We start from the raw sequence: 16,645 nt of genomic DNA, 5'->3' as shown, positions 1-16,645 counted from the left end.
AGGCTGTGCACGGGCACTGTCACAGTCTGGCACCTGGAATCTCTACCCCGCAGCCAGCTGAAAGCAGTCCTTCGGGCACCTATCTCCTAGTGCTGACCACGGAGAACAGCCCAGCACTGAGGCTGCTGCCTTAAGTCCAGTTTCTGGGTCAGTCACATGGCCTTTCTGCACCGTCATTACCCATCTGGGTTACAAAGGGGGTTATGCCATCGCCTCAGTGCAGCCTGCCAAAAAAATTTGCAAAAGATTGAGAAACAGTGAGGTAGTGCAGGGAGAGGATCCAGGACAGACATGACTCACACATTTCTGCTAGAGAATAAAGTGGAAAAATTTTACTTAACCCAAGCAGCAGCCTGTACATCCAGCACCTCTGTGAATCATTCTTTCCCAGAGGTAGCTATGGCAGACAGGGAATTGCACAGCAGAGACCATGCTTTACCTGTGCCAAGGAGGAGAGAAGAGCCAGCTGCAATTGCCCTGCCCACCTAGCAAAGCCCCCTGCCAGAAGCACTCTCGGGTGGCCAGCAGCTCCAGCTTTGGCAGGTGGGTGCGGGGGAGCAAGTGCTGCAGTGACAGTCCTGCATTTGAAACGCGTGGCAGAATTGGGACCCTCTTCTTCCAATGTTTTCACAAGTAGAATGCAAGTGCTGGAGGACTGTGCTGTACCATACTGCACTCTGCACAGACAGGGGAAGATCAGATAGATAACGTGGGGTCTCCCAGAATATAAAACTTGGGATCTGGAATGATAAATGCTAATTTCACCTGGCCAAAATCACAGGCTTGCTATCATAGGTTTGTCACACTGGAGAACCTCCAGCTGTGAAATTCAAGTGCCTTACCATCTTGTAGCTCTCAGGAATTGCTAACAATCTAATTCTTTTTCATTCCTGAGCTGTTTGATGGCATACCATCCAGAATTTGCCCTTAATAATCTGTTTCTTGCTTTTTATTCTTGCTGCAGGTCTTATCCTGAAAGGTGCTGAATACTCCACAGGCATCAGGAGGAGCCCAAGAAAGTATTTCAGGACCACATAGCCTCATTCATGCAGCTCTGTGCTGGAGACGGTTTCCCTCCTTCCCAGGTGCAGGTTGAGCAAAGCTGCTTTATTTGCAGCAGCTGATGTGACTTTTTTTTTTTTTTTTGCATTTTTTTCAGTGGTTTGGCAATGGGAGCTCCCAGAATTAAAAAAAAAAAAAAGTCACATAATTTGTGGCAAGTGGAGTTCATAATCTGTTAATTTATTATCATTTCTGTCATCCTGGAGGGCCATTAGCAGAGGTAATAAAGGGAGATGTAATTATAGGATCTGAGGCCACTCCAGACACAGCTGCTGTCACTCCACTTGCCATATTTCATTCCGTGCTAGTACTACCATCTTCCTAGTGAGAACAGCACAACAGCTACCCTGGGAGAGCCTTCGTTGTCACCCCTCAAGAGGAGTCTTGTCTCCCTGCATCAAGGCATGCAGAGAAGGTAGATGCTGTTCAAAGACAATTAGCACAGGGAGAGGGGGAGTAGCGGGGAGGGAGCCTCCTGCAGAAGGGTACAACTCCGTACTGGCTAAGTGTGGCTTTTGAGCTAATAGCTAATAAGGCTATTGAGCTAACACCACTTGCTGAACACCATTAAATCATGCTTTCTTGTTATCATAGGAGAGTGATTTAAGCTTCACTGATTTTATTTGCAAACACTTGAGGCAGAAGTTTGTGCCAACATCTTGGATCCTGAAGGGTTGGCATGACTTTAACATCACACAGTTCTTTCCTAATTCCAGTGTGAGCACAAGGCAGGGATATATGATTTTTGTTCCTTTCTCAATGCTCTCTGTGTCCAACACGCAGGAAGCAGTGTCTGTTTTTTCTCAAAATCTTTGAAAGGCAGAAATACAGGGCATGCATAATCTGGACACCTCGCAGCCTCCTGGCCCTGCCCTGCTCTGCCCCCTTGCTGCCTAACTCAGTAAATTTCATACTTGTTTCAGAACTACAGGGTACTTTGTTCCATTTTTATGAACTGTCTTTTGTTATGTTTGATTCTTGGTACTGCTCCCCTGTGTAACAGTCCCTGAGCTCTCTCCTGTATACACAGTTCTGTTATGATACTGCTGCTGGTCTGAGCTGTGCCAGGCTGATCGCTGTTATCGTGTTGGAGGGGCTTTGATAGGAAAGGAAAATACAGAGAGAAAACTGAGATGATGGCAGGTGTGTCCCGCCTTTCAGAAAGGAGAAGAGAAGTCCTTTTCAAAGTGCAGGAGTCCTCACTACTATACTCCTATTCTGGGATAATCATCGTGGCAAACTCCATAGGAGCTTGGAGCTGAACATCCCACACTTATCCCACAGCTACAAGCATGGGAGCTACAGCAAGACACCCTGTGCAAACAGAAATGGCCAAGGTTAGAGGAACAGACAGCAGCGCCTTACTGGATGGCCGTAGCGGATAACTGAACTGCATTAAAACCACTCCTGTTAACACCCCAAGTACTGGGTTAGTGGAGCAATCCGGGCTGAGTTCCCTAATCACCGCTGTAACCCCACTTATGATGACTCAGCCCCAGATGGATTCTAGCACTAGTGATGGGTGTAATCCCTGCAGATCTCATGTAACAAGGGCACCACTGATATTAACCTCTACTCAGAAACACTGTCTTCAGAAAGTTTCTTCAGACTTTATAGTCCTGCTATGGATTTATTCCATATAGCCCAGAATACCACTAACCTTTTAGTCACAGGAGAAACACTGAGAAAGAAGGAGCAGCCTTCGAAGAGAAAAAGAGGGGTGACAAAGAGAAGCAGAATACATAGGAGAACTGAACTGTCTGCTCACACATGCTAAGATGTCTCACCAACAAGAGCTTAAAGCCAAGAAGCAAAGTCTGAACCTATGTCCCCAGAACCTCCTTGAGGGTCATGTCTGCTCCTTGTGCCTGGGCCCAGCCTATCTGCAGGTGTGAGACGCTGGTGCTATGTCACTCAATTGCACAGGCACACTCAATTGGATACAGACAGTGAGCCTTCAGAGGCCAGTCACATTGCCAATAAGTTGTCCTCATTATTTTTCAGCACAGAAGCCTAGAGATTCATTGACAATAGTGAGTATGTTCTCCATCCCAATGGGACTTGTTCTGTGATGAATCCAGTCAGAAGAAAGCTTTCCTGAGTCTGGGGGCAAGAATGCCCACTACAGACAGGGTGGGTACCTGCCTTGTCATTAGCATTGAAGTCTGATCACTATTGTAACATTTATTCATCTATAGGCACAATGCACCTAGCCCATATTAACGCAGTTCAAAACCTCTACAGTCCACCATCCCAAGGGCTGTTCCCCGAGTGCTTTCTCTGTGCCACTCAATACCAGGTATCACCAAGAACTTTACTATAGCCTCTCAAAGCCTACTGCATAATCCCAGGGCACACACACACACAATCATCAGGTTATGCACCTGCACCAGGGGCTATATTGGAGTTTGTTTCCCACGAAAGCCCACCACAAGCAGTTTTCTGTGACAGTAATTTCCATCCATCACTGTATGTAAAAATCCTACTTGCAGACAAACTGATAAGCACAGTGATAAATAATAGCTCCCTTTGCTGTTCACGCTTAGGCCTTGTAATTTCCCCTGTTTACCTGGGATGTGCTTTGCCCAGCCAATGATCACCACCAGTTCCCTGTCTGCCAGGTCACAGAGGGTTGTCAGGGCTTTGATGTCACTCTCCGGCATGGTTGGATCAGGCATGGCATAAATCTTCTCTGGCTCTGCCACCAGCAAGTGGGAGACGATCTTAGTCACTGCACATTTCAAAGGAGAAGTTGTTGTTGTATCTCTCATGACATAAGGTGTCAAAACAGCCCTTTCTAGAAGGGCCTTCCTGGAAGAACATGGCTATACAGGCTGCAGGACCTTGAAATGGCTTTGGTCACAACAAGAGGACACTACGCTGCAGCTCTATAGGCTGTAGTGATCTGCTTATGTCAAACCAGCTCTGTACAGGGCTGACAAAAGCAGCAAGCTACTGTAAGGCTGTCAGCCACTGTCTCAGGTAGGTCCAAAAAGGGTGGGAGGAGGCACAAATTACAAAAAGTAACGGTAGGACTTGGAAAAGCTTAGAGAATTGTTGGAGAATTATTGGTGATTGGAAGAGAGAAAGCACAGGACCAGTTTTGCCAATGCCAGAAAAGTATAGAAAAAACACTACATGAATTTTATAATCTCCTAGAAAAGTTCAGGGATTTAAGCCTAGGTACAATATGTATAGCACCTTGGTTACACCTTAGATGTATCTCATCTGCCTATGCACTATGATCATAAGAAAAAATACCAAGTTCTGGTGACCAATATGGGAACCAGAAGTGACAACTGCTCCATTGTACGTTTTGGGAGACCAATGAAAAGGAATGTAGTGGCTGTCAGAGGACCACAATTCAAGACCAATACATACGTGGCTTTTTAGCTGGAGGAGGGATCTGTAAGCTCAGGTAAGTGCTACTCTCAGAATCCAGTCTCCTCTTGTATTTCTGGCGGCCTCCTCGGACTCGATCCAGGCGAACACCTGCAGATAAAACACGATAAATTCTCATGATTCCTTATTGCCACAGGAAATCTTGACATTCAGATGTAAAAATCTCCTAAGATGTTCCCCACAGTCCAGGGACTGCCTCTCTTCCAAACACTTGAGATCTTAGCTGAACCCAGATATCCCAATAATACCACAAACTGCCTCCAGCTCTAACAATACTGCTGTAAGCTTTACTTTTATTCAAAACATTAAGGATGACAAAAATTAACCCATTCGAACTCTTGAATCACCATCAATCAAATGGGCAAATGAAAAGCCTCAGAACTCAATGCCCTCTAGATGATCTTGCTTTTAAAAGAAAGACTTTAAATGTCAATCAAACCTGCTGTTATAAAAATAAGCTTTTAGATTGTTCTTAAAAATGAGAAGTTAAATGTTCTGTGACCTCTCACTATTTATATTTGAAAAAAGTGATCTATAGCAAATAGATTATGAACTATGAATTCAACAAAAATGTTTCAGGTTTGATCAAGTAAGGAATTGTAATAAAAGTGGAACCCAAATAAATAGAAACAACCTCTACTATAATAAAGCAATGATAAAACTGAAGCAGGGAGACACTGAAGAATTTGTTAGAGTTCTTTCAAAATCCAGTGAATCACACTGAAAACAGCTCTCAGTGACTGTCCTCAAACAAAGAAAAAAACAATAGCAGCATCAATAACCAATTGAACAGGAACAGCAGTTGAATTGCTGTTATCTTGTACTGTATCAGGACAAGATACAATATTAAAAAACAAATAGTGAAAAAAACCATATACATTTGTCCAATTGTCAGTTATTTCTGGCCAGCCATATTGCCTCTGGTAATCAGCTCCTGTGAAACTGGGGTAACTGAGTCTTGCTGGGAGAAACAGCCATTGCCAAAAAAATCTTTCAAGGTAGAAGTAGGTGCAAACAAATAGAATACATTTTTGAATCTACATTATACAAGTACTTCCTTAGAAACACTCATGAGTTTATCTAGTCTGATCACAGGAACCAATTACGAGATACACTTACTAATCACACTGAGCCATTAATATTTTGCAATCAATTTACTGCATAAACACAAACAACTAAAAGCAAACACTCCAAATTGGTTTTGAAACGATGCTTTTTGAACAACTTGTACCTCTGAAAAACCTCCAGCTGGCTGACAAATATTTGACCCTAGAAAGAGACACATCTGTCATTTATGCGGTGTGTCTCAAGCCAATGCCACATTTACTTTCTATATCATGGAAAAGAGAAAGCTTGTACTGTGTTGTGCTCACACCAGCCCACTGGCACCACACGAAACCATTACTTGCCTAACGCCTAAATCCTGACACTTCGCAACTGGAGCACCCAAAGCAGCTCGATGGACAAACAGCACCAACATCAGCAAGAACAACCAATGCCAACCACGCCAACAGTGCCATTACAGCGTGCCCGCAGGAATCCCTGCAGAGCAGGTCTGGAGCTCTCCAGAGCAAAGGAACTGCTGCTCTGGGAGGATGGAAGACATTAGGTGGATAGAAAGATACGAAGCAGAATAGGAGAATTTGGATCAAACCTTTCCTTCCCCTGCCAGTTTTCTATTTCTGACACTGTATGGAGAATTCACTGATGTCCATAAGCATAAGTACCACCTTTCCTCCTTTACACAGCAGTTTTTCCGCAAATGTTGCCTACTGCTTCTTTTATTGCCATTCTCTGCAGCAAGTAGCCTGTGGACAAAATTTCTTCTTGGGAGCCCTAGTATGTTCCAGAGAGTGTTTTCAGGCAGGCAGGAAATCCTAAACCTGAAATCATCTAGGGAGATCCCCGAGGAACAGCACTAGTAGAGTCCTGGGTGAAGCAGGATACTTACACTTCTGCCCGTGATTTCTTTCCCACTATAATCATTCCCTAGTTTCGTAAGAAAGGAGACCTCTATGCCACACTGGGCTGAATGAGTGACACCTACCTGTAGTCAGGAAGGAAGGAGAAACACAAATTTCAGGAAATGCCAGAAAATTGAGTACCCAGGTGTGAAAATTTTAAGGATCAGGAATAAAACTGTTCAACGGTTATGGAGGAATGCAGAAAAGGTTGCAGGATCCTGAATCACAGCTTCCCAGGACCCTCATAGAAGAAGAGTCACTGGAAGGTCCTTTCCCTCATGCCAGTGGGCAGGATGTCACTGGAATGGGGAGACATCATTTTCAGCCCAGGAGAAACCAGCACACAGCTCTCCAGGACGCTTTTGCTGTGCTGTCTGATAAGCAGCGCAGAGGGTGGGGTGAAAATGGGGGAAAGAGCTTTCTTTTCCTTCTCCCAAGGAGAAGTGTGCCATCTCCGGTGCTTGGCAGAGGGACGGCTGCACAGGTTGCAGCAGTATTAGGGACCCTCAATCAGATTATAAGGACACAAAGGACTTAAGTGCATTAAAAAAAGATAAGAGAGACGCAGGGAGATTTACCCTCCATCCCTCCTTCCCTCGCTGAGCAGATAGAGGTCTGTTTGCCCAAGGACTTCAGCTTGTTAATTTTGAACAAGGCTTTGTCCTCCTCTTGTTCCCCATCCTGTGCGACACTCCTTGAGGCAAACGTTTTCAATCAGCATTTGCTGAGCCACTACTCTACCCTGTCATCATCAGCTCCAGCCGCAGAGCCAGTGAACGGGCTGACCCCTACGTAGCACATCCCAGCACCCGCTGCTGAGTGCAACAGCAAATAAAAGCATTTCAACCCGAGTCCCTGACTGTGACAGTCCAGAGGTAAGCAGCAAGGCCAAAGCCTTTCCCTAGAGGTCTGACACTCTACTGGGTCATATTCGGATGGCAGGAAAGGGCACAGCCAAAAAGCAGGATCTGATGCTGAGCTGTGGTATTCAGGTGGCTTGTTAATGCCTGCTGCTCTATGATTTGCTCAGCGGTTGATTTTAGACAGGGAGGGCTGGTTACAATGCAGCTCCGAAAGGGGACACACTAAGGGACATTAAAAGGGAGTGGGGAGGCACAGCGGGGAGCTCAGAGAAGCAGTGTGAAGGGAAGCACCGAGTGGAGAAGAAACGGAGCGGGAGGTAAACTGAGATATGAATGAAAGTGAGATGGGGAGAAGGGAGAGGAGAGGCAGGGCTGGAGCAAGGCTGAGCAGTACATACACTGTAATCCCAGGTGCAGATTTCACACTAAACATACAGCCACCTGCGCTTTAACTGGAAGGTGCAGCCACTTAATGAGATGCGGTCGGTCCATACTGAAGACTAAGAAAGGGTTTGGTGCCACAGCCTGACAAGACATCAGCAAGAGAAAGCAGTTTCCCTACAGCTCCCGCACAAACCCATTTCTCACGTGGATCACAGCTGTCCAGCTCCCAGGAGAGAAGACACTCATCCCACAAAACTCACCGTGACAGGCGCTGCTGGACTGCCCTTTTTGACACCGTCAGTGAGGAAGGGGCAGCTAGAGCAGTGGAGACAGGAGCGCTCACATGCACAACGTGAGGTGATACAGCATAGAGCAAGGTCTGGGAAGTACCACCTCATGCTAACCTAACTTTCTGACAGCTGCTTCTTTGGAAATGAAGGCTATCTGTGCTGGAAACATCCCCTCCCCCCATTCCCGTGATGCAAGGAACCCCCTTACCTTTGGGGGGAACAGCCCTGCCACCCCATGTGAGCGAGGTGTGGAGCTGGCCCCTGTGTCCACCACAGGGATCGGGTCCCAGCTCACCGGTGGCACGCTCACAGCTCCCCAGCCTGCCTGAGCCCACCGGGACCTAGCAGGGAGAAGGGCGAACCCAGGGCTGGCGCAGGACTTCTCAGCTCAGCATCCTGCCTGGGGGAGGGCCGTCAGTTTTCGAAGTGTCCTGTGGGTGCCACTCGTGTTCCAAGCACTCGTGCAGAGAGGTCTGTGCCAGCACCGAGCCTCTGCAGTGGGAGAGCTGATCTGCTGATCTGTTCGAGCTCCCTTCATTTCTCTGACATGCCCCTCGGAGAGATGTCTGCCCGACAACTTTGGGATCAGATGTCCCCTTGCTGACTTGATAACATCAGGCTTTGGGGTTTTTTTCTTAATGGAAGTAAAATAATTCCAGCTTTTTTTAAAAGCTGGAGCTAGGCCCAGTCTGTCGGAAGTAAAAATAGCCGAGTATGCAGAGGCAACAGCACACAGAGTCAGGTTTAGTTTCTCTTTTATTTTCTGGGGACTAAAAATAATCTTAAAAGCTCTGTGAAGCTAAGCTCTCGCCATTGGGAAATGCAGTCTAGGCCCAATATCAGCTGTCGTGTCAAATTACTAGCCTCACCTCACTTTCCATCGAGTCCTATCACATGCCCATGAATTGATAGGAACAGAAAGATCCATCTTGCCAAAAGAGCTAACAGAGGAGCCAAGCTACAGGGTTTTTGCACAGTACGATGTGTGTCTAGACCGAGAAGGACACAACTGAAGGGAACACAGGACAAGCATTGGCCAGGGAGCAATGTCCCTGGGACTGCTTTTGCTCAGCTTCCCTGTTACACCAGCCGGATCCTGTGCCCACTGCCCACCTATACCTTGAGTTGCAGTTTCTGCGTCAGTGCTTCAACCAGCCTGGTTGCTCTCCTGGGGTCTGAGCTGGGGTGGTGCTCTGCAGGTAACAGAGACACCTCTGTCCCCGAGAGCTGCAGTCTGAAGCCCATGGACTGGCACTGTCCAAGGAAGCTGGAAGGCATAGACTAAGACCAGAGAGGAAAGGAAAGGAGAAGTATTGTGACCAAGGTGTTCCCTCTCCCCTGTTGCTCTGAACATCAGGAGAGACAAAAGGATGTGGCAATGGGAGGAGTGAGCCAAGAGGAGACCTATCAAAGAAACAGAGCAGTTATGACCATAACAGTTAGGCTTGCTAAGATGGGGAAAGAAACAGACAATGGGGAAAAGCAGGACTGTCTAAGGAGAAGATGGAGAAGCTGTAACCTACGCTCTCTTTTGTTACTCTGAGGTTCCAGCACGGGAAGGGGAGAAGTCCTTTACATACCATTAGGCTCTTGAGCTGCTGCAAAAGGATGCCAGCCCCTGGAAAATCTCCTGGTAGATGACTGGTGCAATTCCCCAGCTCATCTGTAATCTAGAAAAGTGACTTGAGGGTCACAGGTCAGCATGGCCAGAAAAACCCTGTGATTAGCGTGGTGCATGTCAACAAGCCTGGGAGTGACACTTGCAGCAGGAGGGTGGGGAACTAGCCTGGGGAGAGGGGCTGTGGCATCGGAAAATCCATCTCCTGTGTTATAAGAGCCTACAGAGAGATTGGATCAGGTCAAGCAGGATGTTGCAGACTGCTCTCCCTTTGATATTTTCAGGGATGTACTAGTTATGTAGAAAAGCTCCTTTCCTGCCCATCTGGCTAAAGAATCCCTGGACTCGGAGGGACAGGTTATCCCTGTAACGTCTAATGATATACCTGGTTCCAGAGGCTGTCCCGTGCCTTCGAGCAGTGACACAAGGTGTCCTTGCCCCTCACACACACACGAGCTGCACGTCCCAGGTGGTTGGTTCTGGTGTAACCTGCACAGCTTGTGAACTAACCCTTCTCCTCCTCCACTGTCTCTGCAGCACTAGCCGTTGTTGTCCCTAAAACGTACAGCTTCTTTCCCATGCTGCCGCCCCTCACCTCACCCGAATCACACTGAAAAGCCAGGAGTTAAGAACGGCTTCAAGGGCAGATGGGAATAAAGAATACCTTAGTACCTTGTTCAGCTCTCTGTAGTAAACCCCACAACCATACTCTCACCTTGTGTTCAGGGTCCATGCAAATGTCCTTTGATGGTTTCCCCTCCTAGCCCTCTAACCAGTCTGAGGCAGGACAGCAGCTCTATTGCCCACAACAGCAACACCCCCACAGCAGCAGGCTGAGGGGCACTGTGTGAAAGAAGACGACACAGGCAAGCACCTGTCAGGAAAAGACCATAGATGACTTTCCCAAAAGGACCTAAAAGATGGCAAAGCTCCAGCCCCACTCACTCTCCAAGAGACAGTGCTCAGAACTAAATCCCGTAAGGGGTGTTTTATGCCTGGAGGAACCTACAAGCCCTGGGTGTGATTTAACTCACTTTACTTTAGACGTTGACAATCTTCTTCTGTGCATTTGGGCTCCTTTGACAAGCAACAGAGAGAAGCAGGTACATCCACATTCGCCTCACCCTCCAGACACTCACCTGAGGAGGAGTGATGACAGACACTTCTCTACAGCGACTATCAGGGGAACCTCAGAAATGCCCTGCAGGGTCAGACCAATGCTTTCCCTAGCCCAGTTTCTTATTTCAGTCTATTTAGATAGAGAATGCAAGCCTTTTGGAACAGGTAAGGGAGCATCAGCGTGGGCTACGAACCAAATTTTTAGATTTGTGATGCAGTGGAGAAGTCCCCACCAGCACAGGGAGAGATGCCAACTTGTGACAGAGGTCTGCGAGGTGACAGAGATCCTCAGGCCCACCAACACAGTGTGCTGCCACTTTGGCCAGGCCTCACAGCACAGCTCTGCTTGGGCCTTGCAGCCGTAAATGCTCTCCTGAAGTCCTCACCTCAGCAGTGATTTTTCCGATACTCAGAACTAGCATCCAGCTAATATTTAATTCTTAAAATAGAACAGCTTTGCTGGGCAATTCTGAGTAAATACCCCACCTCGCCCAGGATACGCTGCAGCCCAAGGGCTAGTGCATTCTTCTCAGGTGGATGAGAAAAGGGGATTGAGAATCTCAGCAGAGCTGAGTCACTGGTGAATGTAGGTCACCAGTGAAAATGGTCACACACATGCCTCAGGTTACTGTAGAGCAGTAGGACATACATCCAGTCCCAACCCACTCCTGGTCACCTCAAAGGATCTCACCTACTGCACTGTTAGAACGGCCTACAAGTTTGTAGCATGATGGTTGGCATCTAAACATCCTTAAATGGTTGTGGTTTTAATCAGCTTCCTCTTTTCTGTACATGTTATAAGAGCACCAAGCATAATTTCTGGTGATGGAGTACACAGTGTTTATCATATACCTGTGTAGAGGTGATGCCTCTCTGAATCTGCACTGATGTACATCAAGAGTCTGAACTGCATGTTTGACAGAACAGAGATTTACTTAGGTATGGCAAGAACACACGGACTCATCTAGGCAGATCAATGGTTCAAAAGGAATGGGGGAAACCAAACTAGACAGACTGATAACCCAATGGATGTGGCAGAAGGTGTGGGGAGAGTCCACAATGCACCAGTGACGTGATCAGTAAAGAGACACCAAGTGCCACCATCCCCACGTACACTTTGTGACAGGCCATCCACTGGAAGCCTCTTTGGAGATTTACCACTGCCCTGCCAAAGTCATCACACGCTCTGCGTCACACCACCACCAAGCCCAATTCCAGACGCATCACAAATGCTCAATTCATGCCTTGGAAAATAGCTGGGTGTGGAAGATATAGACATCAGGATGCCACTCACTGCACCTGGAGATCCTGTTTCAAAGAATGGGGAGGTTGCCTGTCTGTTTTTAAACACAGGGGCATTTTAGAGAAAGAAAAATCATTTTTCATTCTCTTTTTTTTTTTTTTTTCATTTGGATGCCTCCAATAGTGATATTTCTGGCACCGGCTGGAGGCAGAATACTCTATAAATACAAAGCCATTAAATCCCATGCAGCAGCAACCTGATCGGGGCTGCCTTTTAATTTCCTGACATGAGCTGGCCACTAACCCAATTACCCAGAGTCCCCGGAGGAGCCCTCATCCTTCCCAGGAAGCACAAAGCAAGAACCCGAGCATATTGCAGGGACGTCAGCTGAGCTTTCACTGAAATCAAATATCTTTTCGAGAACACATGGTTTGGAAGCAGGGATGGGGGCAGGAGGGAGAGGTTGATGGAAACACTTTGCTCCATTGAGAGATTCTGACACTTAAAAACTGAAATGAAACACCCTCCATTTAGTTATGTCGCTAAAAAGGAGCTCCACTGTTGTTTCAGTTACCTCAATTTTAGTGAGCAATGAAGGCAAAGTTACTGAGATTGCCGGTGATAGGAATCCCTTGTTTAGTTACTAAATGACTGCACCCAATTTATACAATCACAGAGCCAGGCCAGCCCAGAGGTGATGGATTTGTTTCCTTGGGAAGCATTTGCGACATCAGCCACTGGTTGCAGCTTGTAAGGGAAACTGCAGAGTTAGGACTATTTTTTAGGGAAGTTCCCATGGCTACAGGCTTTCCTAATCAGCCAGAGTCTTTGAAGTAGGAATAGGGATTCAAGAGACAGCCGCATCTGAAACCTGTTGATTTCATGTTCCATCATCTATACATTGAAGTGGGAACCACCTCCAACATTCAGAGATGCAGAGACTTGAGCAGCACAAGGGTTATCAGGCTGCTGTACGTTTCTTTCCTGTTCCACAGAACAGGGAACAAGACAGCTGCAGAAACAATATATGTGGGAATCCATTGAAGAAAATATTCTGCAGGGCTTGCACAAACTGTAAAGAACTGCATGCCTAGACAACGGTTGGTATGCTCATGAACTTCTCCAGTTGTTATCCTCCTAAAAGCTGCCCAGAAGCCTTCCAGATGTTGGGCTACAATGGCACCCCGATGTTTTGTTATGGCTAGTATTGCCTCTCCTCTGTTTGCCTATCCGTCATTTCTGTCCAAGGAGGAGCTCTGTATCGAGGGGCCTTGACATCCAATTGCACCTCACCAGTTATATCCCACCTCTCTTCTCATGTCCCCGGAACACTTCTCACTCCAGAACTAACACAAAAGGAAGGATTAACATCACTGTCCTCATCGTGTCCTTGCCTGGGTCATGGTTCTGCAAGGTGACACGCAGGACTGTGACTTCAGAGAGGCAGCAGAGGTGTGGAAAGCAAGGCTGGGAGGTCATGTTTAACCAGCCAATGTCCAAAATCAAATGTCTGAGCCCACTTAAAAAAGCCATGTGTCATCTGAAATTACATCCACCTCTTGAAGACAAGCAAATTGCTGTAGAACAGAAAGGCCATGGGTAGCTAGAGCGTGAATGGCAAGGGTATATTCTCCCCATACCTGACAAGGTATATTGGGGTTTTAAAAGAGACCTGCCAAACCACTGAAATTTCCCTATCCATCATCTTAGAGAGCCAGAGAGACCTAGACCTGCACTGTAGAGTCCAGTGCTGAAGAACTACACTTAGGCCGTTGTGAGACAGTGCTGGGAGCAAGGACAGGGATGCCCATCTCTGAGAAATGCCTCTCCTCTGCAAGATGCAGAGACACTTTCCCTCACGGGCCATCCCCACTGCCTACGAGTCCTTGTAGATAACATCATCTCCACGTGGGGACAGCAGTAGCACAGGTTGCTCAGGTCTTCCTGATTTCTGCAGAACAGGAGACCATGCACTCCGGTCGGACAAAGCTGTGGGGATGCCTCAGTTCCCTCTGCCTGCAGGGTGGCACTTCAGGGACGCCAAGAGCAGCAGAGCGCAGGTTTTCTAGGGACAGGACCTCTCCACAGGGGCACTGCAACTGGAGTCTGCAGGAATCTCAGCCTCCAAGTTCGACACGCTCCAGATGAAAGGGAAAAGCGAGAGACAGGCAGCCAGATGGGCCAACACCTCGGGCATCTGAGCCAGTTGGGCTCTGCGGGCAGAGCTTTCTGCCTGCTTTCCCCCAGCGAGTCTCGCCTACCCTGCAGCGTCATGCCTGGAGAACCTGAGACAGCAGCACAGCTCTGATGTCCGTGCAGCTCCCTCGCTGCGATGCATTGATCAGAGATCTCTTAAAGAAAGTGGCCTGGATATCTGAGACACCTATTGATTGCTCCATCGGCTCTCTTCCTGCCCTGATCGTCATTCACTTGGTATTGCCTGAACAACCTGCACCTCTGTGTTAGGGGCAGTCTGCCCAGTCCTTGCAGGGCCATGGCCAGCCTTCCACCCCTCTGCAGCCCACGTGCAAGGAGAGAACATGCCTAATGACCCTCACGTGCATTTCCCAGGGAAGGGCCTAAATCTGCTCCCACTGAACCCAGCTGAGCATTTCAGGAGTAAGGGAGAGGCTTGAAATCATCACTGCATGGTTTTTGACATGTTTGAATACTGGTGCCCCCCTTCCTAAAAACAGGCTCATAGCACATGCCCAACAAGCAGAATGTGGTACATACATCATGTACAAGGACAATCACCAGAAAAATCTTTCGTCTCTTACCAAGAAGAAATCGTGAAGCCCTGAACTAGGTACTGATGGAATATCGTACTCTTCTTCCTCAGAGAAAGGACAGTTTCGTTACCCAGAAACATTACCAATATGTTACCAGCCCAACGACAAGGACCTCAAGGAGAAATGTGGCAAGAGAGGAATCAGTTTGTAGACTTCTCATTTAACCAAAAGACCATTTTTCCCGAAGCTCCTGGCAATCAAGCAGGAGAAGACTTGACAGCCTTCTGCCATGGAAGAAGAGAGGTAAATCAAGGGTAAGGAGAAATAGGAAGGGGAACTACTGAAAGGAAAAAAATATCTCATAGCTTGTGCATCAAGACACATCTTATCCTAACGAGTGCAGGGTAGGCTCTCTGGGAAAGCCAAGACATCAGGGATTTTTTAAAATGGTCAAACTACTAGAAACATACAGCAGGGAACACTGTTGCCCTGGCAAATAAAGGGATGGATGAACTAACAGAATGACAGACCAGAGATGGAAAAAACCAATGAACCTTTTCTAATCCAAAATCCCTTGTCAATTCTGCATTTTTGAGCAAGTCAAACAATTATGGATTTGTTCTTTCCAGAAACTCCTGGCTCTGTGGAGACCAAAGACTGTGAAACCATTTTTCTTCCTTTTTGGATTTTGCTTTTAAAGACGTGTATTGATTCAATTCTGTATACTAATACTTTGTGCTTCCACCAGGCTTCACTTAAAGTTAACTAATCGGTCTTCACAATCATTTTGCAAAGCAGTACGACCCTTATTTCTCAGCTGGGGAAACTGAGCAAAAGAAAGAGAGAAAAAGAAGCATGTCCTACATCACTTGACCACTCGGTGTTAGGACACAAGACTCCTGTTCACAGATTGCTATTGTAGGCTCTTCTGCTTCCCTTGATATTGTCACATGTTCTTGCATCCCACTGCTATCAATAAATCTTTATATGGTATATTCCACAGCTCTAAATATTATGGGCAGGATCACAGATACACTAACATCAATAGCAAACCACCCTTCCCTAGTGGCTTTAATGATGCTCAATCAATCCCTATATGAATAACTAAAGACACTTCAGCACAAAAGCAGCCTCAAGAGTCAAATTTCAGTTTGCTGTGGGTAGTATCCCCCGGGGTTCAGGAGTTCAGGCACAGCATGGTGTCAATGAACCTGCATTGCTTTCCAGCCTACCTCTGGTCTGCAAGGAGTTAACAGTTTTCATACAACTTAGAGGCTAAGCCACTGTTCAGATCCTGCTCTGGACTGCGTTGCACTGGTACAATTGGGAGCAGAGGTTGCCCTGGCTGCAGTCAGACAGGCCAGAATGTGCTCCTGCAGCTCTGCCCCCTCAGCTGCCACCTCTGAGATGCTCAACTGCATGGATGCTGGGCAGCACAGACACAGGCAGCCAGCACGCCTGGACCCTTGCTGCTGCTCTGCAGGGTGACTGGAGCCACACCATACTTTTAGGGATGTTTTATGGGATTCATATGAGCAGGCTTTCTCATTACCAATCTGCGCTCCCACTAAAGCCAGTGTCACTAGCATGGATTGGCGTGTGGATGAGGGGATACAACATAGCCCCAAAGCTACCACATGCAGAGAAGCTGGTTTTCAGTTGTCCCTCTCTTAACTCCAAAAGTAGGTGCCTCCCTCCTCTGTCTATCACCTCTACACCCCCGTGAGGGAGGGCCAGACTACAGAAGTCTGCATCTCCTCCCCTTGATACCTGCTGTGCTCCAGCAGGAAGTTATTTAACCACAGAAACTATACATCCATCAAAGCACGGGACAGGGTTTAACATCTAATCTACATTCTTAACAACAGTGGCTGCCATCAACTTGCCTCTCAAGAAATGAGAGAGCGCCAGTGCAAAGCAGAACACGCTCAAGTGACATCGTGCAATTCATCACCAGCTGCTAAAATG

At 47.2% G+C, this 16,645-nt stretch overlaps 2 protein-coding genes across 11 annotated transcripts in view; one reads left to right on the top strand and one right to left on the bottom strand.

The window, feature by feature from the left end:
• LOC310900087 (uncharacterized protein) overlaps positions 1 to 3,617 on the top strand; it is a 129,951-nt gene extending 126,334 nt beyond the window's left edge. Inside the window, exon 9 of the mRNA XM_083837462.1 lies at positions 965 to 3,617. Within this exon, the coding sequence (XP_083693588.1) occupies positions 965 to 986 (22 nt within the window). The 3' untranslated portion in view covers positions 987 to 3,617. The remainder of the gene's footprint in view (positions 1 to 964) is intronic.
• The window catches only part of ESRRB (estrogen related receptor beta), a 155,791-nt gene that overhangs the window by 13,177 nt on the left and 125,969 nt on the right, over positions 1 to 16,645 (bottom strand). For 9 of the 10 annotated variants that reach the window (XM_083837457.1, XM_083837450.1, XM_083837455.1 and 6 more), the window contains 2 exons: positions 4,444 to 4,554; positions 3,632 to 3,793 (listed from right to left, as the gene is read on the bottom strand). In XM_083837457.1, coding sequence (XP_083693583.1) covers positions 3,632 to 3,793; positions 4,444 to 4,554 — 273 coding nt within the window. Of the gene's footprint in view, positions 1 to 3,631; positions 3,794 to 4,443; positions 4,555 to 8,173; positions 8,301 to 16,645 lie in introns of those variants that run through there. The other variant, XM_083837449.1, reaches the window with a different exon arrangement.

Source organism: Anser anser (assembly GCF_964211835.1).
Source record: "Anser anser genome assembly, chromosome: 5".
NCBI lineage: Eukaryota > Metazoa > Chordata > Aves > Anseriformes > Anatidae > Anser > Anser anser.
Note: the sequence above shows the minus strand (reverse complement) of the source record. Positions and strands in the feature narration are given on the sequence as shown.